A 26,174-nucleotide genomic window follows, 5' to 3' on the forward strand; every position below is an offset into this window, starting at 1 on the left:
AAGTTAGAATGTGTGTGTGTGAGAGATAGAGAGAACAATTCTCAACCTATGCACTCTACAAATTTTTTATCTACAAATTAGAAAATTTGTATATAGGGTATTCACACATATGGAAATATATCTAGCATAATCTATCTATTATATCTATAAAAGTTAGAATGTGTGTGTGAGGTAGCCAGAGAGAGAGAGAGAGAGAGTAAAAACAATTTTCAACCTATATATTCAACAAATATTGGATCTACAGATTAGAAAATTTGTATATAGGGTATTCAGACATATGGAAATATATCTAGCATAATCTATCTATTATATCTCTAAAATTGAGAATGTGTGTGTGAGAGAGAGAGAGAGAACAATTTTCAACCTATATACTCAACAAATTTTTTTATCTACAGATTTGAAAATTTGTATATAGGGTATTCAGACATATGGAAATATATCTAGAGTAATCTATCTATTATATCTATAAAAGTGAGAATGCGTGTGTGTGTGAGAGAGAGCGACACAGAACAATTCTCAACCTATATATTCAACAAATTTTTTATGTACAGATCTGAAATATCACATTTGTATAGAAGTAGAAATCTTGATACCTACTCTGATACCTAATAAAAGAAAGGACACTCTTTAGGGCGGATTTTGATTATAACAAGTCACTAATTAGAAATTATAATAAACATTCAAATAATTTAAGAATTTTACCAAAATAAAATTGCATGGTAATCACCCAATTTCTGCCACAAAATTTTGATTGGCAGAACTCATAAACATAAAATATATATTTTCTAATTTCATCTTTTTTTTTTCTTTTTACATAATCTGGTTTGATGTTTTCCCAAATATTCAAATCACTATATTTTGCTGCTTAATATCAAATACAGCAACTGAGTTATTTTTATGCATCAAACAATTACATTTTCTCATTCATCCAAACTAATCACTGAACATCAATTTCATATTTTCTTCACTAAAATATTACTGTGCTTGATGTCATCAAGTGGAGCGGATCATTTTTTTTTCATTTGTTCACACATTTTTCCAATTTATATATATTTTAAAGATTCTTAGCCTATGTCATTGCATACCAATCTGTTTATTAAAAGTTAAGGTTCACTGTAAACACATATGTTACACCAAAATAAAAACGCTTCAGATAATGTCTTGATATTCAATTCAGTTTCTCACATGACATCTTATGAAGTTAGTAGAAATGTTACAGACTTTTGAATCTCAAACACTTTCAATACTGTGCACTGATATTTTCTTTTTTGCAATATAAGCACATTCATGATTTTTTTTACAAACGTTAAAAACTTTCACATTGTGTAGCAATATACTGAAACAATTATAAAAATATTTGTTTTTATTTTGAATGATGCAGGGCATCTGAAGAGAGATTTTTCTAACAAAATGAAAGTATAATTTTTAGCAATAGGTATCTAGGAAAAGGCCACTACATATGTTATAAGTTCCAAATTTCCACAACCTGGCAAATACTGGTACATGCTAGCAAATTTAGATTTGCAATTACAAAATATGATTCTAATTTTTTCCTTTGCTCTTTATTCTAACACTACACTAAGTTTACTGTGTTATTTCGCTACAGTTGATATTGTGTAGAACAATAAGAAAATCATAGTGAACAATGCATTCAACAAAATTTCACACACATTTCTAGATACCTATATCTAATAAGTTCAAAAGAAAGGACACACTTAGGGAGGTATTTTGGTGGTCAAGTCACTAAAAAGAGATTAGCTGGTTTCCCGGCATAGCCCAGGATATAATAAAGATTGACTGAAATACATGTTCTAGCTGGTTTCTAGGCGTTGCCAGGGATGTAATATAGACACATTATGTTGTATATTACCTGTTCTCTTCTCCCTAAGGTAAAACAATTTCATATACATGCTGTAAATTACCTATGCTAGGGATAAAACATGAACAATATCAGTCCTAGGGTAGATAAAACAAATAATACATAGAGATGAAAGATTCCTCTCCCCTAAGAATCAAACATATGTTCAATATCTACTTTTGTTTTTTCATTGTTTATACGGTCCCGAGCAACGCCGGGTAGCCCTGCTAGTTTTTACCTATTTCTTAAGTTTTGCCATTTTTACCTATTTCTTAAGTTTTGCCATTTTACTGCTGCCACATTACTTTTGCCATTTTTACCGTGCCATTTTTTCCGCTGCCACCGAGATTTTTATGTGCGCTTTTCATTCGTGACACAAAAAAAAAACCCATAAAAATAAATAAATGCTATAAAACATAGGATTATTTTCAAAGAAACCCAAGAAAAAACAAAAATAAAACTTGTCAGGAGCAGCTTAAGCATTTTAACTGTGAACTCTGAATTGACATTTCTGGGTGCTGAAATAAGTGTAAGCATTTCGAAGAGCTTCTTAATAAAAGTAAGGGAACTCTTGATTATTTAATTTGTTTGCAATAATTTACCAATAAAATAATCAAAGAAATGCTGGTTCAGTGAAACTAAGATTTATATGTCACAAATAAATAAATGCATATTCTTTTTGCCAGGAAAAAATAAAGCCATCGTTTTGGAATCGAAAATGAGACTCAAATTTTCCCGATTCTGATACTGATTCAAATATCTCCAAATGTTCCGATTTTTCCGATTCCCGATTAATTAATTGTTCCAACAACCCAGCAATTATATATATATATATATATATATATATATATATAGCTTTGAGGATATATGTGCGAGAAGTTTCTACCAAATTTCTCTCTGAATATTTGATCTACATCAGAGTTGAAATTTGATTTTTAGAGTAGTGAAACCTGTAGCACACATTCGATTTCAGCAGGCAAAAATTGCTGCTAAAGTATTAAAATTGAAAACAAAAAGTTGGCCGTGGAAGCCTAATCCGAATAAAATATTACTCATGCTGTTAAATTTGCACATGCGCAAAATTAAAGATTAATAACTCAAAGTCATTTAAAGTTGGTAGCTCAAAATGTATTTAAGGTGGGGAGATAAATAATGATAAAGACTTGAGCCGTAAATATTCTAGTTTTGATTCTAGTTAATACTACCCAAGTGATATTTTTAAAAAGTTTCGAAAGCATTATTATAGGTAAAAAATAAAATAAAATAATAATAATAATAATAATAGATAAATATTCGATAATAATAGGTAAGTAATCTGCATGAATTAAAATATAAAATTATATGTATTTTAATGATTGGGCAACGCCGGCCGACCTATATATATATATATATATATATATATATATATATATATATATATATATATATATATATATATATATATATATATATACACGCATATATTCATATACATATATGTATATACATATATGTATACATATATGCATATACATATATGCATATACATATATATATCAACATACATGTATACACATATATATACACATATATACTATATACATGTATATATACATATATATATACAGATATATACATATATATACATATACATATATATAGATACATATACACATATATATACATATATATATCTAAATATATATGCATATATATATAAATATATATACGTATATATACATATATATATATATAAATATATGCATACCTATACATGTATATATATATACAAATATATATAATAATATATACACACATATATATACATATATATACATATATATACGCATATTTACATATATCCACATACACATATGTATATATATAGATATATACACATATATACATATTGACATAAATATATATACACACATATATATAAATATATATATACACACATATTTAAAGATATATATACATATATTTATACATATATATATATATACAAATATTTGTGTATATATAGACATATATGTATATGTATGTTTATATACTTATATACATATATGTATATGTATATACATATACATCTATACATATACGTATATGTATATACATATATATACACATACATGCATACACACATATATATATATTTATATACATATATATACATATATATATATTTATATACATATGTATACATATATACATATATATACATATATATGCATATACACATATATATACATATATATGCATATACACATATATATACATATATATGCATATACACATATATACATATATATGCATATACACATATATACATATATATGCATATACATATATATACATATATATGCATATACATATATATACATATATATGCATATACATATATATACATATATATGCATATACATATATATACATATATATGCATATACATATATATATACATATATATATACGTATGTATACATATATAAATATATATACACATATATATATACACATATATACATGACTGCTTCATTTAATCACATAAATTAATATACGAAAGTATTATTTTATGCGTAAACTTTAAGTATTTACTTCAACAGTGCTCAATACATAGGTAAAGCTAGGTAGTACGTTATAAAAATATTTATGGCAATTTAGCTACACAGAATATTCCGCGTTTCATGCACGCTAGGATTCGTTGTGATTGTTTCGCGTGTTTATATACGCACATTCTGAGTTTTTAGTTAGCCAATCAGATTCCCAGTTCCACCGCTCCCTTCTTTATCAGCCAATGGACAGGCACTTACAGGACAAAGACACAGTTTACCTTGGGTTCACCCGTTCCTTTGTGTATGCTTTTTTAGCGGGAAGCGTAGATATCTAGTGATTTGACCTGTTTTTAGCCTCGCTGTAGTTAATGTGTGTGTTTTTTTTATTAATATGTAAGTTTATATATATATATATTATATATATATATATATAATTATATATATATATATATATATGGATGATAATTTATATATATGTATGTTTATTTTATTTATCTATTTTCTATTGTTATTTTGCATCATAATCCTAGAGTAAAGTTTATCCTGTGAACACAGTTGTTTGCTATTTCTCTCCTACTGTTTAATAGATGTTAGGGTGATTTAAAGTATAGTATAGCAAATTTTTCATGAAGACATAATCTACATGGATCCTCTAGGTCTCTACATGTGTTTGCTTGTCTTACTATTTTCCATTCGACTACCGGCGAACGTCCGCTTTCTTTGAGTTCCCAGTATTTGTTTGCTAGTGTTGTTTTTTTTTTTTTTGAACGTACTTTTGTGGTAATAATATCGGGTTTTGAAATCTAAGGAAGTTATACCTACGAAATATTTCTTTCGCAGACATTGTGGGCTGCTAAACTATGCTTTTGGTGATACATTTATTTTGAAGTGGGCAAATATGCAAGATCTACAGTTGTTCGTTATTAGTAGTTTTATTTTTATTTCTACTATGGTGGATTATTATTTTTTTTTTCTACTAGTTACGTATGTGTTCTTTGTGTTATTTTTATTTTTGTCATAATGTCCACTTTCCTTTGTTTATTTTGTTGTTGTTTTCATTGCTTTACATATTTGTATATACATGCATATATATATATATATATATATGTATATATATATTTATATATGCATGTATATATATGTATATATGCATATATATATATATGTAGGCAGATAATTCAATATACATTCACAATATGTGTATATATATAATATACATATATATATAATATACATTATACATATAATAATATACATTCACAATATATATATATATATATATATATATATATAGGAAATTTATTGCTCTGAGTTCAAAATGAATTTACATATTGTTTCCGCTAGGAAGATATTCTCAAAAGAGGAGGAAATATCCGACCAGCTTCGTCAGAATTCATAGAATGACTGTTTTCACCACTGATGATATATATATATATATACATATATATATATATATATATATATATATATATATATATATATATATATATATATCAGCTTCTTAAACAATTCCAACGTGTGAGAGCTTTTTCTGCCTACAGAACGAAGGCTTACGCATCGTTACACACAAAGCCTCCAAAATATTCAGCAAATGTTTAGAGCGAGCCCTGTGCACGATACGAAAAAGACCATCCGAATAGGCATCTCCACACAATTTATTATCGAGCAAATGTTGCCTGATCGCCGACTCGTGAATCAGTGAGTGCCCGGATGTGCTAAGTAAGCGTCTGGGCGTATTCCTTAAACGGTCGAATGTGCTCGTCGATACGTGCTCATTAGACATATACGGATTATGAAATTGTGCTGATATATGCTGGTCAGTCTGACCCCCAGACGTTGAAGAGTTTGACCCCCATAGTCAGCATTGCACTAACATTTGAATTCATAAATTACTAAACTTTTGTCCAGTGTGGGTAGAGCATCTTTCTGAAAAGCCGGGGAAGCTTTCTTGGTACCAAATACCACACGGGGTTGCACTGCAGAGTAACAGCGGGACACCACAGATCTGATCCTATCAAAGAAACCCTTACTCATAGCGCCAATGAAAGAGAGCTTTAATCATTACGGACATTAAGGTGGCCCGAAGAAAATGTCAGTGTTTAACTGTGCAAGTTTTTTCTGAATAAACTTGGCAATAATACACTCGGGAAAACCATTCTTAATGAGTATATCTGTTATCTTTTTCAGTTCAGCTTCTAATTTGCTGGCAGTGTAAATCATAAGCGCATGGTGAACCAACGTTCTAATCAAGCTGATTTTCCTACTTATAGGGGAAAAGGAGTCCCAACTGATATCCAGGCCCGTGAAAGTCGGTTTCCTGTATATTGTGGTAGCGAAATTGTTACCTGTCCTTTCTACCAAAACACCCAAGAAGGGAAGAGAGTCATTATGTTTCTCCTCCATGATGAATTTTAGAGATGAGTGGAGATTATTCAAATGCAGGAAAAATTCACTCACTTCGTGGCGAGACTTGAAAATGACGAAGGTGTCATCAACGCCAATAACGAAAGGGTCTAGTAACCTGAGTGAATAACACAGCTTCCTGGAAACCTAGGAAGATATTAGCTAGGATAGCACCCATCCACCTGCTGATACATTTCATTGTTGAAGCTGAAACTGACCGACTTAGTGGCCAGTCCCATAAGTTACAGAAAAATCTTCTCTGGAAAAGCATGGAGGGGCTAGTGACATCAAAGTAATAAAGGAAATTAGTTTGAGGACTACATTCCAGTTCATGCATGGCAGCGGCGAATTGGAACGAGTCGGTAATACAATTACTTGAAAATTTGTTCAGCACAGGTATATATATATATATATATATATATATATATATATATATATATATAGTGAATAAATGACAAAAGACTATATTCCAAAGTTCATGATGTTGACCATCTTATAATTTATTTCTTCAAAATTGCCATAAAGTACGTTTTAACATGATTTAAATCCTAAAATAGGAAGAGAACCTCTAAATATCTTATAATATGTTTCCATTACGCCATTTGGAATTTTAGAAATAAAGTCGCTAAACCCAACTATTCATACTTACATGTTCTATTAATTTAGGAACAATCTGAATTTCAAAAATTCAAAATGGCATAATGGATACATATTATAAGGTATTTACAGCTTCTCTTCCAATTTTCGGATTTCAATCATGTCAAAATGTACTTTATTTTCTTTTGACGCATTGATTGTTGCTATTTCTTCTGATGAGTTGAGGGCAAAATAGATTCACTAATTGATATAATAATTAAGTGATTGATATTGCGCTACGAAACAGATACTGTCACGAATTGTATATGTCAACTGAAGTAAAGGAATAAATTATAAGATGGTCAACATTATGAACTTTGGAATATAGTCTTTTGTCAATTATTCACTATATTGCTCTGTAATTACATTGAGCTTCTTAAATAAGGATTGATATATATTATAAGGAAATAAAATATATTTCCACAGATATATATATATATATATTTTATATATATTTCCACAGATATATATATATATATATATATATATATATATATTTCCACAGATATATATATATATATATATATATATATATATATATATTTCCACAGATATATATATATATATATATATATATTTCCACAGATATATATATATATATATATATATATATATATATATATATATATATATATTTCCACAGATATATATATATATATATATATATTTCCACAGATATATATATATATATATTTCCACAGATATATATATATATATATATATTTCCACAGATATATATATATATATATATATTTCCACAGATATATATATATATATATATATATATATATATATATATATATATATATATATATATAAAACTGAACGTCTATGTGTGTGCCTGGTCACGAATAGGCTCCTATATGGTTGACTATTATAGAAAACTGATTACATATAATGATAGAAGATGTATTGAGACACAGGAATGGGTATGTTTGATCTGGCATAATGATGATTCGTTAAAATTGTGGAGTCTGCGTACGCGCCTAGTCCACAAAGTATGGAAATAAAAAAATTAGACATTAAAAAAAAAGCGTTTACAAGTGTTTTTGATATAGATGCACATAATAATACTTTGATAAGTATGTTTTAACGTAAATAGGGATGGTATGATAAAATTGTGGGGTCTGCACCGGGTCTCCATAGAATGGAAATAGGCACAAACTTTAATAAAGACTTTTCATATCTATCTGCGTAAGTATACTTTGATAATTATGTTTCAGTTTGAAGAAATATGGTATGATAAAATTATTGGGTGTTCGTTCGCGCCTGACCTCCATAGAATGGAAATATGTCACAAAGTTTAACAAGGTTTTTTAATATAGATCCACAGAATATCGTGATAAGCGTTTCAGTGTAAACAGGTATGGTATATATATATATAACCATTTCATTAAATCTTTCGCTAGTCAGGGTCTTTTTACTTCAATGTGTTTTTTTTCTTTTAACTTTTGACAATGCCTTTTTTCTTATTTTTGCAAAATTATTTCTTAATAGATTTCGAAAGTTAACTTTAATTATTACGATATCACTTGCTTATCAAATTTGTACCAAATTGTTTATAAAACGATGACTAATTTTGTTAAGATACAGTTATTGGATGAAAAAATTGAAGTAAAATACATTTTTGAAAAAAAAAGACAAAAAAATGGTCCAATAATTTGCTTAGACAAAAACGGGTTAAAAAGGAAATACACTTACGAGAGCGAACAGCACCATAAATCGAGATATGTCTCCAACCATTCGCCCCAAGGATATCTGCAATGGGCCAAGAACTTCAAATGCGGGCATGAGGTAGGTTGTGCGGGCAAAACTGATTACATTTGCTATGGCAAAGAGGACATCCGACACGATCTCAGGATCGTTAGATTTCCATTGAAACCGGGCTGGAAATATGATAGAAAGAAACAAGCCGATGAAACGGAGCAAATATATTAAAGAAACTTCCAATATCAGTTTTGTCAATTTAATTGACACCTACTGGCATATAAGAAAAATTCTTGCTTGACTTAAACAATATGTACATAATAAATTATCCACCAATGAACAAGCAGCCAATCAAAATTCAGAGAATGGACTTGCCCATTTAAGCATAATGGAACATCCCAACTTTCTTTTCAACTGGAAAAAACATGCCTAGAAAGTTTGTTCATAAGAAAACTGGAATGTTCCTTTCTGCTTAGATGAGCAAGTCATGCTTGAATCTTGCACATTAAATCGATTTATAAGTTTCAAGTTATGTTGTAGGTTTTGCTAAGTTTGATAAGAGGCAAGAAAATATTAATATTGAACACGATCGCTGAAATGAAAAGAAAAATATGCATTTGGCATATTCGCTAATGGGTCAGGAAACGAGGATTCAATCCTCGGTCGAGTCACACCAAGGACTAAAAAATAGTACCTGCTGCCTCCTTGTTAAAAAGTCATTATACAGTGAGAATTAAAGATAAATGGAGCAATCAACATCAATCGATGTAGTAGTCAATCAAAAAGGAGCCTTCGAGTTTCCCTTAAGTGCAGTCGATTCATTTATTTTCTAAATAATTTTTATTTACATTTATAGTACAAACCTATCCTTAAATCCACCATTTATGAATGAATAGCATGAGCACAAACAAATCATCAGAAACACACGAGTTGTCTCAAGAAATGTACAGTTCTAGTAATGAAAAGTAACAAAGTTTCCGCTAATTAAACAAAAACGTTTGTTTTTTTATTAGTAGAATGTCAAAAGCTCAAGATATGAAGATGATAATTCTGACAAGAAAAAGATGAAATTCTCATCTTCATCAAATGGTGTCATGCTTGGTATAAGCATTGACGGCTTTGGCTTTCCATCCATCTTTCTCGTTCGAGACATTCATACACTCTTTGTTGCTCATCACTTTTTGTGTTGCTCAGGCGTTTAGACTGTCAACGTTTGTTTTTCGCTGGAAGTTTGATGACGATCAGGTGCCACTTGTCTATCAGCGAAGTGATCTGATTCAAAACCCTATTCATGCTGTTTCTCAAATAAACAGTTTGATGTGTTGTTATAGCTTTCTTTGCAGTTGTACAAACAGTAGCTTGCAGTTTCTTTCTGTCCGAGCAGTGCCTATACTTGGCGATTGTCCTGACCATTGTACCCAGAGGTATCTTCTGTTCAGCGCAACAAAATATGAAACATGAACAAAAGTATTTCTGTTGCTTCTGTATTACATCAGTCACCTGCTTTTCATGACCTAACATTACCCTGATCGGAGGTTTAAGTGCGTTCCCGACCATGCTCAAGGGTCTCCTACAAACTAGCGGGGGAAAGGAGGCACCTTACTTTTCCTTTGACAGTAGTACTGTCTCGCTACACAATTAATTATAAATCACATGACGTGTCTACAATTAAATTATAAATCACATGACGTGTCTACAATTAAATTATAAATCACGTGACATGTCTACAATTAATCATAAATCACATGACGTGTCTACAATTAAATTATAAATCACGTGACATGTCTACAATTAAATTATAAATCACGTGACATGTCTACAATTAATCATAAATCACATGACATGTCTACAATTAAATTATAAATCACGTGACGTGTCTACAATTAAATTATAAATCACGTGACATGTCTACAATTAATCATAAATCACATGACATGTCTACAATTAAATTATAAATCACGTGACGTGTCTACAATTAAATTATAAATCACATGACATGTCTACAATTAATCATAAATCACATGACGTGTCTACAATTAAATTATAAATCACGTGACGTGTCTACAATTAAATTATAAATCACGTGACATGTCTACAATTAATCATAGATCACATGACGTGTCTACAATTAAATTATAAATCACGTGACATGTCTACAATTAATTATAAATCACGTGACATGTCTACAATTAAATTATAAATCACGTGACGTGTCTACAATTAAATTATAAATCACGTGACATGTCTACAATTAATCATAAATCACATGACGTCTCTACAATTAAATTATAAATCACGTGACGTGTCTACAATTAAATTATTAATCACATGAGGGTTTGGGAGCATCTGGTGTCCACCAGCGCTGAGCGCCTACACCCATCAACTTGCACTGTCACTACAGTCACTACGCCTTGTTCAGTGTTGCTTTGGGGAGGGTGCTGGTGCCGCGTCTTCCTTCCCTTGCCCATTTCCCGGACTATTCCATGCTACATGGCCTGGCTTGTCACATTGGTGACAGCGTCATCGTTTCCATGCTCCATAGTCCAGGGTGTGCTTTGCACCGCTTCTGCAGTCTCTGGCAAAGTGGTTGCGACCGCTACATTTGTAGCACTGTCGGCTCTCTGTAGGAGATTCCAATGTGTCAACTGCTGCCGAGACTTGTTCCACATTGTCCTTTAGGATGTTTCGGGCTCTAGCAAACAACTCCTCCAACCCAAGCTCATTGAGCTTCGACGACACCCGCAACAGCCGACTGGCATCATCCGGAAGGGAGTAGCAAGCTTCTTTAGGTCGGCCAGGTGGACGTCCATAGTCTCCCCTGACCCAAGCCGACATTCAGAGAATTGCCTCCAGGCAACAAAAGGGTCCACATCAAATTCTCCGTACAACACTTGTTTTATCTGCTCCATTGTCACCTCATCCCCGAGCTGCTGGTATACAGTATAAGCCCCCTTAGTGAGTCTCAATGGGATGACCATAGCTGGATCCTTAATTTTGCACAACCGGCAAACGTGCTGGGCCTTCTCCAGCCATTCAACCACCGAAGGACCAGCTTCAGGTCGAATCTATCCATGGTAAAAAATGTACGCTGAAATAGCTTGTTGCTGCAAAGAAAAAAAAGAGAACACAAAATCTCAGCTCACTGCAGCAGTGTCGTCCGTTGGTACTTTCCATAGACTCGTTTTCACGTCTGTCCCATCTGCTCCAGTGGCCTGTTTTTATAAAAGACTCCAATATGTTCACGAGAGCACACAAGATTCTGCAAGACTGCATTGTTACATAAGGCCGCAGACGCCATCTTGGACCCTTTTCAGCATCATGATGCTGCGTTGGCAAAGTGCACACCGAGGCCGTTTAAGAGGTAAGCCTGCATTCCAACAATGTTTGCCACAAAAAATATATGCTAATATCCATTGCTACTCGATGCCATGTTTGTTTAATATTTAAAGCACTTTCTGATCAATGCATGGTTGATGGATCAATTGACTGACATTTTCCGCATTTTCTGATGATGGTTTTCACAGCAGCCTTGGAAACCCCAGCGTCAATCTGTTTTTCAAAGTAGACTGTTTATCTCACACCAAGATCACCGCTTTATCAGTGAACAATCTTGATCTGGTCAAACCTGACTGAGATTATGGATGCAGTGCACACAGGTTTCACAGACTCAGTATTCCTATTAATTGCATCAAGCTACATCTGAGGCACTCTTGTCAATTAATCCATCTTGTTTTGGCTAGATTTGACCAAGGATGAATCCATCGACAGTGCATATTCCTTCACCAATTTTATTATTGTGTCAAGCCACTGTTAACTGAGTATCTCACCCATAGGTTTGATTCATACTCTGACTCTGCTGGTAAGAATATCCGAGATACATTTATGGACACGACAGAATCACTGAGCAAGATCGTCGTCTTCAATAGAATTGTCAAGTTTATTCCTTTAATAATAGCATGGAGTTCCTGAAGGCTAATATATTGGGAGCCCTTTTCTGTACATAACCAGCAAGCATCCTCTGTTATAACACCATAATATACCAATGACATGCCAGTAGCAAGAGAGCTTGCATTAAACCATATGCCGTCGTCGCATCATTTGCCTTGTACCAGGTATTGTTTTTGTAATCTGGTGAAAACTGCCTTAATCATGGTGCTCTCTGCTTGATAAATGCCATAGCAACACGAAGCAAACCACCCATGAGAAGGTGCCGGACTGATTTGCTACATAATGAAAATATATTCCACGACATGAGACATGTATGAAATTTCGTTCCCTATTCTCCAACAGAGTATTACCCTCTCCGATCCAAGCAGTTGTGCACCACCCTGTAGCCACTTCAGCTCTTTACTTGAGCGGCCAAAGCTGTAGAGATGTTTCTTACCATGCGGTGTGGGCACAACACTCTTGTCCACATGCACGTCATAAATAAAGGCAGATGTTCGCTGATGTATGTGCTTATCCTTCATCAAAATAGCATCAACGATTGTTTGCATGATTGAGTCCGTACCCCATGCAGGTCAGGCAATACCTTCGTCCCTGATAGAGATACAGTGATTGGTGCATATGTACTTGAAGTTATGCCTTGTGAAAGTCTAACACTGATACATTCGATCCTGCTTGCCACCATTCTCTCAACTTTTTGGAGCATATGTCCGCATAGGCTGAAAATGGGTCCACATGCTTATTTAATTCCCAATAGTTGAGCACCAGCCTCACCTTTTGTTTGTTCTGCTGAATGGCTGCCATTAGTGGGATCAGGCTTTTTGGGGCCCCAATTCCTCTTTTGGGTAAAAAAACAACCATCCATTATCAAACAGGCCCGTAACTCTTTATTATATTCTGCACAAGCTTTTGCAGGGATGTTATACTCCGATACTCTGTTGCGTAATTTTTCTGGCAGCTGATCACTAGACCACTTCCATGACACCATCCAGAATTTGCTCATTGGTTAAACTCTTCAAACAAGTCAGACTCAATTGTCACACCCAGAGTGAGAGCCGCCTGTAATGTACCTTACTTCAATCATCTACATGCTACCAAATTTCTAGATAACTTGAAATCGAAGAATATCTTCAATATTTTGCATTGAAGACGGAAGATTTTAGCAGATAAGTTGTTTAATTGTAATATGTATTCTCTGTTTTATTATAGGCAAATGCTAATAATATATATATATATATATATATATATATATATATTCCAGTTTTTAATTTATATATTTTTTTAAATTTGATTGTTTTATTTAATAGATTTTCTCGTCCATGAATGCACTCATTATATCTAGCAAGTTGATTTTAAGTATAGCATAAATAGATTCGACAATTCTATCCTTTTTACACACGCCTCTTTCCTGTATCTCGTATTCTTTAAAACGTCACGAAACCAAATGTAGAACAAGAGTAGCGTTTTCAACGGCTAATTTTATAAACTTTTTGAACGCTTAACTGAATCTAAAGCGAAGAATATCTTTAATATTTTGCATTGAAGATGGAAACTTTTAGCAGATAAGTTATTTAATTGTGATATTTTCTGTTTTATTATAGGCAAATATTAATAATATTTATATTTATCCCAGTTTTTAATTTATATTTTTGTTTAATTGTTTTATAGCATAGATTTGACAATTTTATTTATTTTCAGTGAGACAAATCTATCACCAGACTTTCCCTTAAACACGTCACTTAGAATTATATTAAGTACATTACTTAATATTATCATTATTTTTCTTAATGGAGAGTAGACAATGCATTGTGGATGCATTATCGGCAGCTCAAGTTACTCTCACTCCTCCTAATTTGTCACCCAGTCCTCATTTTTAATCAGTGATTTTTCTGACAAAAGAAGAAGAAAAAGCTGTATTCTAGGTTGGCAGTATTTTGCATGAACATTCGATGTCGGAAATTTACTGTTTCTAGGTCTATCCTTGTAGCCATGTCACTAGCAAGGGTGCTGGAGGTAAACGTTATAACTGGGATGACATTAACCTTGGATTAATCACTAAGGAGGCTGTCCTATCAACAGATGCAAAGTTCTGTAATGCCATTTGGTGAATGGATTCTGGACCATGCAGTAGCTTCTGGTCGGGCTTCTTGATGGCATATTAGTGGGTAATTGTTACAGCTTTACCTTTACCATTTTCTCTCTTACTTTCCCTCTCTTGCCTGCTCTAAGAAAATCACCCGTGTGCCTGATACCGACGGTCAGTATGCACGTTTCCTAGACCTTTTTCTCACAACTTTTCCTGAGCTATGTTCATATTCCTTTCTGTCTCCAAAGGGATCTTCCGACCACTATTGTATCAGTTAAAATAAAAACGTACCTCTCCATTGTACAGTATATCAATACTCTTTTACTGACTTGGATAGCTTCCGTACATTTATATCAAATTTAGCCTGCATTCCATGCTTAAAAAGGATGTGTCCTCTATAGTATCAGACCTAATGGAATGGTAAATTGTACATATAGACCACTTCATACCCTCGAACAATTTTCAGCAAAAACCTAACAGCCAGCCATGGTTCTCTCCAGAATGTGCTGCTGCCGTTGCACACAAAAATCACTTTTTTCATTGCTTCCAACATAACAGATATACTGAGACTAAAACCGCTTTCAGGACTGCCAGAAACCACTGTAAAAATAATGAGGAACATGAGAAAGTTGTATGCTCAGTCTGTCAAGTCCAAAGTGGCTGAGCAGCGGCTTGGTTCTCACCAATTTTGCAAATAGCAAATAGGATCCTGAACAGAATCGTGCGCTCTATCCCAACTATCATTAATGAACCTGAGGTAATCTCGTCAGCATCAGACAAAGCCAAACACTTTGCCAAGTACTTATCAGCTAATTCTACCCTATGTGATCAAGCCCACCAACCACCATATTTCCTCTTGTATCAGAAAACACGCTATGTGACATATACATATCTGTGTGTGATGTTGCTAAGCTAATCAAAAACGTTGATTCCAGTAAAACAACTGGCCCTAACAACATTCCAATTATAGTGTTGAAAAAGCTTCAACCAGAACTAGTTCCCACAATTACAAAGTAATTTAAGCATTGTCTTAAGGAGAATTGCTTCCCAACACCTTGGAAAATCTCACCAGTACGCCCTGGATTTAAGAATTCAGGTGATCGCTCATCTCCCTCTCAGTACAAACCAATAAGTATCCTGTGCATCATGAGTTGCTGGAATCTGTGTTAAATAGAGAAGTGGTCAATCACCTCAGCAAAAATAACCTTCTTAGTGACATGCAATATGGTTTCGTTCTGCTTGACCTACAGCAGATGTGCTGACAGTTATATTTCATGAGGTTTGCGAATCTCTCGACGGAGGCTTCCTTTCTAGGGCAATTACTCTTGACATATGAAAGGCCTTTGATAGGGTATGGCATAAAGGCCTACTTCACAAGATCTCCAGCTATGGTATAGCTGGAAATATTTTCTCAATTATCAAATCATTTCCCTCTGGTAGGTTCATAAGACGGAAATGATTTAATAATAAACAAGTAGTTGATGGGCAAGCATTAGAAGCTCAAAGTATTTATCCTGGAGTCCCTCAGGGATCCATCCTGGGTCCAACTCTCTTCCTGATCTACATTAATGATCTTCCAAATCACATCCTTACATTATTCGTAGACATTTTTGCTGGTAACACTACCATCTATGGCAGCACATCAAAGGCTGTAAATGACCAAGTTCTCTTTCATTCTCTCTCCTCTGATCTTGAGCATGTGGTACAATGGGGAAAGGAGTGGCTGGGTACTTTTAATGCACCTAAAACCAAGCTTCTATCTTTATATCATTAACGCTCTGATTCCCACCTGGCATCAATTGAAATGAATAGCTCTCGTCTTGGGGAGGCCTCATGTTTGACAAGCTTCTGGAATTGACATTTACTTCTGATCTAAAATGGAACACATACATCAAATCCGTTGCCAAACTTGCTGGAAAAATGGTGAGATCCTTCTATCGATCCTGTAGATATCTACCTGCTAATGCAATTATCTACCTATATGAACCACGGTATAACTGGAAATGTTTTCTCAATCATTAAATCATTTCTCTTCGATAGGCTCATAAGAGTAGTGGTCGATGGACAAAAATCAGAGGCCTGCAGTATTAATGCTGGAGTCCCTCAAGGGTCAATCTTGGACCCAACTCTCTTCCTGATCTACATCAATGACCTCTCTAAACACATACTTAAATCATTCGTTGACATCTATGCTGATGACACGACCATCTACGGCAACACATCAAAGGCTGTAAATGACAAAGTTCTCTCTGATTCTCTCTCCTCTGATCTCGAGCGCGTGGCTCAGTGGGGGAAGTCGTGGCTGGTTACCTTTAATGCATCTAAAACCAAACTCCTATCTTTACATCATAAACGCTCTGATCCCCATCTAGCATCAATTGAAATGGATGGCTCTCGTCTAGGAGAAGCCCCGTGTTTTGACAAGCTTCTGCGTTTGTCCTTTACTCTTAATCTGAAATGGAACACGTACATCAAGTTTGTTGCCAAGGTCGCTGGAAAGATGGTGGGATCCTTCTACCGCTCCAGAAGATATCTCACTACTGATGCAATTCTCTATCTATATAAAAGCCAAGTACGTCCAAGGATGGAATACTGCTGCCATATCTGGGCAGGAGCTGCTAAAAACAGCCTATCCTGCCTTGACAGAGTACAAAATAGACTTCGTGGCTTAGTGGGGAATGCCCCTTTCTCTACCCTGCAACCTCTCTCGCACAGAAGAGACGTTGCGAGCCTATCCTTGTTTTATTGTTATTTCCATGGCAGGTGCTCGTCTGAACTCCAATCTCTGGTCCCCCCTCGCCAATCTTTCACAAAAAACACCCGTCTAGCTGAATCCACTGTGAAAAATTTCCCCCACTCTTTATCTATGCCTAAATCAAAACGTGGATTCCATGAACAAAGCTTCTTTCTTAGAACTGCACGCCTGTGGAACTCTGTTCCGTCTGCCTGCTTCCCACCTGAATACAACTTGGATGTGTTCAAGTCCAACGTTAACAAATTCCTAATGAACCGCCCCCTTAAGTAAACACTTCATCAAATCTCCACACTAACGTACTGTACACTCGTGAACAAAAAAATGGGCCATGATTAAAATTGGAACAAAAAAAATGGGCCATGATTGAAATTGGAAAGAAAACAATTTAAAAAATTTTTATCGCTTGTTTGCTAATAATTAGCTGCTATTTAGTATTTTTCAGATTATTAGTATTAAAGATGAGTCCAAGAAAAGTAAGACGACATCTTGACGAAAAAATTAAAAACCGAATTGCAGGATTACGACAGGCACCTTTGACTTACAAGCAGATTTTCGACATTTTGAAAGAAGAAAAGGTGGCAACATCTCTTTCAGGTGTGAAGAGAATCAGGCAAAGGTTCGAAATTGAAGGCACACTGAGCAGGAAAGTTGGTTCTGGTCGCCCAGAGCATCCACAATGAAGGACGATCACAGGCTTAAAATGACCGTTTTGAAGGACCGCAAAAAAAAAACTTATGTTGACCATAGCAAACAGTTCGAAACAGCAAAAGGAAATTCTCTTTCTAGAGTGACAATATCCAGAAGGATGAAGGAAATGGGATTTTCATCAAAAAGATGTGCAAAAAAACCATTGTTAACTAAGAAGAACATCAGCGACAGAAAGACATTTGCATCATGTTATGGTACGAAAGATGCAGATTGGTTTAGAAATGTTTTCTGGTCGAACGAATCAAGATTTTGCCTTGCCAGTGATGCCCCTGAACGTTGCATCCGAAGATCCGGAGAAAGATTTTCACCGAATTGCATAAAAACCACAGTAAAACATGGAAACGGAGGAATAATGGTATGGGGGACCTTTTCTGCTGCAGGAGTTGGGGAAATTATCAGATGTGATGCGTCAATTAATGCTAAAGAATACATTCAAATATTAGAAAGAGGTCTATTACCAATCATCCAGAAGTTAGAAATGAACAATGACATTATTTTTCAACATGATAATGCCCCTGCACACACAGCAAAAGTCACAAAGAAGTGGCTTACTGATAATTCAATTGATGTGATGTTTTAGCCTGGCCAAAGCCCAGATTTAAACCCAATGGAAAATATTTGGGCTATAATATCTCGTGCATTAGTTAGAAAAACTTTTTCTAACAAAGAAAAATTATGGGAAGCAGTACAAAGAGAATGGAATAACATCTCCTCTTCACAGTGCTCCAAGTTGGTTGAGAGCATGATAAAAAGAATTGATCTTTTAAAAAGATCTAAGGGCAATTCCATTCTATACTAAGTTTTTATTAAAATAAATATCTTGCTCTTTATATTTTTTACTCATTTTCGTTTATTATTTAATTGCATTTTGTGTAATGCAGCTTTTTGTGCAATAAATTGTAAATTTCTTTCCTGGCCCATTTTTTTTGTTCATGAGTGTATTTGCAATAACCCTTATCCCTGAGTGGCTTCCGGGCCTTGATGTGGTGACCACCGTATAAAAAAAAAAAAAAAGAACCAGGGACATCCAAGGATGGAATATTGCTGCTACACCTGGGCAGGAGCTGCTAGAAAGCCTTATCCTACCTTGACAGTAGTAGGGAATGACAGAGTTCAAAATAGACTTTGTAGCCTAGTAGGGAATGACCTTTTCTCTTTTCTTTGCAATCTCTTTCTCACAGAAGAGATGTTGCGAGCCTGTCTTTGCTTTATCGTTATTTTCATGGCAAGTGCTCGTCTGAGCTCTAATCTATGGTCCCCCCTCGCCAAACATTCACGAGAAACACTCATTTAGCTGAAAACACTATTAATAATTTCCCCCACTCTTTATCTGTGCCTAAATCTAAACACGTAGATTCCATGAATAAAGCTTCTTTCTTAGAACTGCACAACTATGGAACTCTCTTCCGTTTGCCTGCTTTCCAGCTGACTACAATATGGTCATCTTCAAGTCCAATGTAAACAAGTTCTTGATGAGCCATCTCCTTAAGTAATCGAATTTACCAAATTTACACTACTAACGATTACTATGATATTGTCCATTTGACTGCTGTACACTCTTTAACCCTTATCCTCGAGTGGCCTCTGGGCCTTTGTAAGTGGTGATTCCTTTGTAAAAAAAAGAAGAAATCCTCAGAATGAGGTCGAATCCCAATATTTTGCTGTTTACCACTAGTACGTCAGTCTTCAGAGGATTTCTGTTGATCATTGTCAAAGTTATGCTACCAACACCATAGCTTAGTAGACCTTTCCCGTCTGCCATCAGAATCCACCAATGCTATCTGATCTAGCCATTGATTTTTATTTTTATTACGAAGAGGACTTTTTCTAATTTATGTTGGGAGAGAGTAGTGCAAGCTTCATTTCTAAGACAATTCGATGCAACATGTCCTTATTGCCACTAATAAGTGTATCTCTGGGAGTGCCCTTCTTACTGGCAGTCTCTGGCAAAGTGATTGGGACCTCCACCCTTGTGGCACTGCACCACGACTGCGTCCTGCTGGTTGGAGATTGAAGGTGGGGCCACAAGTACATGAGGAAGAACTCTGCGTTGCCTGGCCACCACAGCAACAGATTCATTCACCCCTACCTCTTCTGTCATGAGAGCTCGATCCCTGTTTTAAGGTCACATGCTTCATCCTTGACGATCCATTCAATTGTTGTGCAACTGAACTGAAAAGTTCTGACACAAAAGCGCAACTGAGCAATCGAGCAGAGGTTTTGGGGTTTTTTTTTTGAAGTGTCAGGTCCTGTAGGTCACCCAAATATTTTTCTATAGTTTCCCGGATTGCAAACAATGACAGACAAACTTGTCGAATGCAACAAAATGGTCGTGGATTGTTTCATCTGCTTTAAATCCTCCCACTGGTCACAGTTTAACTGTCGATATATGGACAGAGCACCTCATCTCAATCTGAGTTGTGAAACACGCTCGACATTGTCAATACAACACATTCCTCACCCTAGCTTCACCTGTTCCAACCATTCGAACAGTGTGATCAGGTGAGACGCTATGAAAATTGTGAATCAACTAAATGTCAAATGCTTTACCTGTCATTTGCGTTTGGTGAGTTCTTAGCCGAGATCGTTTGTTCTGTAGGATTTGGAAAATATCTCGTCTTCCTCTATAAAACATGTCACATTTCTTGCGTCTTCTAGTTTCTTTGCACGATTAGCAGAGAGAGCACACCTTTTGTTTCTTTGCAGTAAGGTTGTTTGTAGCATTGCTACAACAACTTTTCAAAACTTTGTAACATTTTAAGTCCATAAATATAATATAATATAAAATAATATAAACTCTATTTTTACCTTTTTTTTTCAAAAATTCTTTTTAATTGTATTTATTTGTCAGAGTCATGGTCCATCAAAGACAAAAGGCCTTCGTCTATTTCATCCCTATGCGAAGTAGTTGAAAAATGTCTTGTTTCACAGAATTTTATGCAAGTGTCAAAAAAGAAGAAACATATGTGCGATCCGTTGCTATTATTTATTGTATCTGACAATTCATAAATTTTCTAAAACATTTTCTAAAACATTCGTCTTGCATGACGAAAAATAATTTTATTTCGAATTATTATTATTTACTCATTACTCATTATCAGTGATTGATCGTTGATAATAACAAGTGAACTTCCCTGGAGTTTGAGTGACAATAAGTCTTCCCAGATTTCCAGCATATTTTTTTTATTATTACAATAATCGTTTTGAAAGGTGGCCATCCTTTAATCTACAGGGAAGCAGCATGGTGGTAATGTGTAAAGAAATATTAGATTATAAAGGCGATAGAAATAGATAACTCAGAGGGTTATTTGTTCAGTTAATTATAAATGACAACTAATTGTAATAATTTAATTGTAACAATTTAATTGTAACAATTTAATAAGAACAGTTAAAACATTTATTTTAAAATATAACTTGTTGGATTATTTCATTTAAAAGTCACAACATCGACTAATACAATGGAAAATATAAAATCGACTAGTATAAGGGAAATGAGGGTCAGCTTGATCGGTTGAAACTTACAAGCTTATTTATATATATAGATACCTCTATAATTTTGGGGTTAAGTCAGTTCATATATAGATAGTATATAAATACATATAATTCGCATAATACAAGAAAAATAACACGTTTTCAAAATCGCAACAAATAAAATAAACTCACGACTTCATGAATTGAGACTTACAAGCTTCCATAAAATAATTCTTGGGTTCGTGTCGGTTGTCCTTAATCTGTGACAATAGTGTATTGAAATCTGAATAATTCCCCGTTAATAGAAGCTCCCTTGCTCGTTGTGTTCCATTAAAATATCTGAAAAAAAAAAATGAGAGCAACAATTAACGTCGGCAAGTTTTGTTTTCTTGCTAATTTTCATCTATAGAAAATAGTGATTAAAAGTGAAGTTAAAATCAGACTTTCCAAGTAAGGTTATAATTAACTAAGGAAGTAGAAAATTCCATTAAAATGGATACGAAATGATGAACATGAAATCTGAAATAAAATGTGGAAAAATGCTGCTCAGAGCACTCTTTCTTGCTTTGACAGACTACAAAATTGACTTTGCAATCTAGTGGGGAATGATATCTTTTCTTCTTCAACACAGAAGAGATGTTGCTAGTCTGTCTCTTCTTTATCATTATTTCCACAGGAGATGTTTGACTGCGCTTCAATTTCTGGTTCCTCATTGTAGGACACAGCAAAACCTCGTCTTCTTAACGATTTCCGTTCTATCTCCATATGCTTAGCATCATCAACACAATTTATTTCAAGAACATCACATATATAGAACAATAAAACATTTATTTATCTATGGACTGTTATTCTCATCTTCTATTTGTTGTTCTACGACGTTTTGGCCAACTACTCATTGGCCTTCGTCAGGTGGTTAACTGCGACGGGATAGGGATGCTGAATCTCTCAACTGTATCCTCAGCAATTACTGTCTTCCATAGTTGTTGTCATCTCACCACGTTTTGGCCAAGTAAGCCTCTAGCCAGCTTTGGGTAGGATTGAACTGCTATCTTCAAACAATGCTCACCGTAGAGTCCGTAGAGGTCCTAGAGATTCAACGCCTCTCTTTACTGTGCCACAGGCCCTGAAAGCCGATCAAGATTGGATTTTTGGTCTTATAAATTCAAATTTTTCATTCTTATCTTGTCTCCCATCGTTGGATCCGTGCTAAATAATTATTAAATAAAAAAATATGCGAATTACTCATCTCAAAGGATTCCAGTAATAAAATAAAATAGGACTGCTTTCTTGCAGACGATAATATGGTGGTCAAGAAATACTTGGCATAAACCTCACATGCAATCAAATTCGGTTCATTTATTGATTATTTTCAATATTCTCATAATATTTTTCATCGTTTAAGTGAAAATCCATGCGTTTCATTAACTCTTGTCTTCGAATCGCTTTTGACCTTGATAAATCGTGACTTATTAAAAATATCTAAAATTCCATTCCAATATCCTGGTTACTTGTGTTTAAAATGTTTATATCTACTTTTGGTTTATTAACAATAAATTATTTATTCTTTCCATAATTTTTACAAATTTGCATTTCCTAAGTATGTCGGTGAATTGAATCATTATTATGACGAACACTAATGGAAATTAGGAAACAACTTGGAAAATGCATCTCTGTAGTTTTATCTCTACATGGTGTTTTTCTCCATCTACCGGTTCCAAGTGACATTTTCGCATTGTGTTCTCAATGAAGTTTATAATTTTATCTGATACTAACTGTATCCACACACATTGCCTGAGAGTAAAAGAAAAAAATGAATTTGTTTTGAAAAAAAATAGTGAAATAGGACTTTTAAAAAGTTGGGTTTAGTAGTTGATCCATTCAAACCAATGAGCAAAAAATAAAGTGTAATTATGTAGAGGTGAGAAACAAATGCACACAAATTTTAATCAATATACATATTTTAAAACCTCGAGAGACAATTGGACAAAATAACTTCCCTTTAATGTGGAAAATGTCTCTATTTTAACAGGTTTTTAGCTGGCATAAATATATTCAGGAATAAACTTAAACAAATTAAAATATATTTGTGTCAATAAAATAGTAAAGGAAGAAACAACAAAACTAGTCCAAATAAACTATTGATATGTTAAACGGATTGCTATTTGGATCTGACTTTGAAAATTGGTTAAGATAACTTTATATGTTATAAAACATTTTTAAGTACTGATCATCCATCGACAGATGACATAACTATGCTTTCATTGTTATTTCTTTTCTTCAGTATCTTCTAGTCGATATGTGATCTCATTATGTTTTTGGATGAATCTACATCTGTCTAGTTATGTAGTAATATTTAGGCGGAGGCATCTAAAAATAAGGTTCAATCATAAAAATGCCACGTAACAGGATATTACGTCACAGAGAGGTAGTCATTAGTGATACGTGGCAGTTAAGCTGCTCAGATTTTCTCTCTCTCTTTTCAGATCATAATAGAAGGCAGTTAGTTTGGTGACAGGGCTCCCATCCTCTATGAGTGATAATTTATACTTGAGAAGAACAATAATAATACTTCCCAAAACTTTTGTTATTTTGTGCTAGCATAAAATAAATTATAAAAAAAAAATGATTGTAACATTTATTATTATGAATAAGAAGAGAGGAGGACGCGGATAAAAGGGAGAAAAAACTACTGCGATGTGTCATCAAACCATCCAAATGATGAACGGTTGTCGTCCAGATAATCTGCGAGGATCGAAGAATTGTATGCATGTAAAATATTTGATATGATTTATAGTTTGAGTTCGTTCCTTTCTCGCACTGTCTTTTTGAATTAACATGTTTTTCATTATTGTAAGTCTTTTGTGTGTGTATTTGTTCAATTATTGTGATAATCATTGATGCAGACTCGAAAATTATATGCAAATAAGGTGTTTCCGATCATCCAGACTGGGGTTCTGCATTGAAATTGTTGTTTCTCTTAACATATTGTAACAAACGTGACTTTTTTTCTTGGCCATGTTCTTTTTTTGTTTATATTTTGATGATAAAATTATCGTTTATTATCCTCAACTGTTTCATTGTTTTTATATAGTTAGGATTTATATATTATTCGTCTTCCTTCCTTTGCCCGTATATTTTGCTTTTTTTCTTTATATTTCTTGATCATGTAATCCGCTACATTACTGCATAGTTTAACAATAAGTTACTGAGTAAGAATTGAAAATCATAAAATAATAAAACGTTGAACAATTATTGAAACGCAATTGCTTAAAAAATTTGAAATTGTAATTTTGTGTTAGGACTTCATGATAAAAAGCCAATTTCTAAAGCCATCCACCAGATGCCAGTACATAAAACAGACGTTAAAACGAATGATAATGGTTAAATTTAAACTTATGTGGAAATTTTCTAAGCCTTTTTTTATATATACAAAATTAAATATTACTATAACAATGATGTATTTATATTATATGAAACCAGTCGGCGGACCGATGACTCAAATAAAAGGTTAAAGTTGTGAATGACTTATTTTGAATAATATAAAGTAAATCGGTAAAATTATTAGGAACATTTGTCGAGTTCATGGCTGGTGGGTTTGTATGCTATTCATAAATAGGGTGCATATTCGCTGTTGTGGGTGAAGAAGAGTCAAAGATGCCTTTGAAGATCGCAGCTAAAAAATATGTCGGTTGTTGGTCGCCACCAAAATTAAACAGATGGTTATCGTCAAACCCAAAGAACATGGATATGAAATGAGATAAAACAAGGGAAACATACCGAATCAAAGAACTTTACTGTTTTCAATACGAAGATAAATGTTTGGAAGAATCCATCACACACACACACACACACACACACACACACACACACTTTTCTAATATACATAAAAATCAGTCGGATCCACAAGGCATAAAAAAATTGTATCTTAAAAATCACTATTTCATTTTGACTAGGATTTATTGCTTTTCATCATTATACCATGTTTTCTTCACAAAAATTATGTATTTAGCTTTATTTTATTTTTAAAATTATGTATTTAGCTTTATTTTATTTTTAAAATTATGTATTTAG

The 26,174-nt window shown here is 33.8% G+C and overlaps 1 protein-coding gene across 11 annotated transcripts in view; it reads right to left on the reverse strand.

The window, feature by feature from the left end:
* LOC145241503 (short transient receptor potential channel 7-like) overlaps positions 1-26,174 on the reverse strand; it is a 979,843-nt gene that overhangs the window by 104,842 nt on the left and 848,827 nt on the right. For all 11 annotated transcript variants that reach the window (XM_080104523.1, XM_080104524.1, XM_080104526.1 and 8 more), the window contains 2 exons: positions 22,318-22,442; positions 9,133-9,317 (listed from right to left, as the gene is read on the reverse strand). In XM_080104523.1, coding sequence (XP_079960649.1) covers positions 9,133-9,317; positions 22,318-22,442 — 310 coding nt within the window. The remainder of the gene's footprint in view (positions 1-9,132; positions 9,318-22,317; positions 22,443-26,174) is intronic.

Source organism: Euprymna scolopes, chromosome 20 (assembly GCF_053919585.1).
Source record: "Euprymna scolopes isolate OS-2025 chromosome 20, ASM5391958v1, whole genome shotgun sequence".
Taxonomy (NCBI): Eukaryota; Metazoa; Mollusca; class Cephalopoda; order Sepiida; family Sepiolidae; genus Euprymna; species Euprymna scolopes.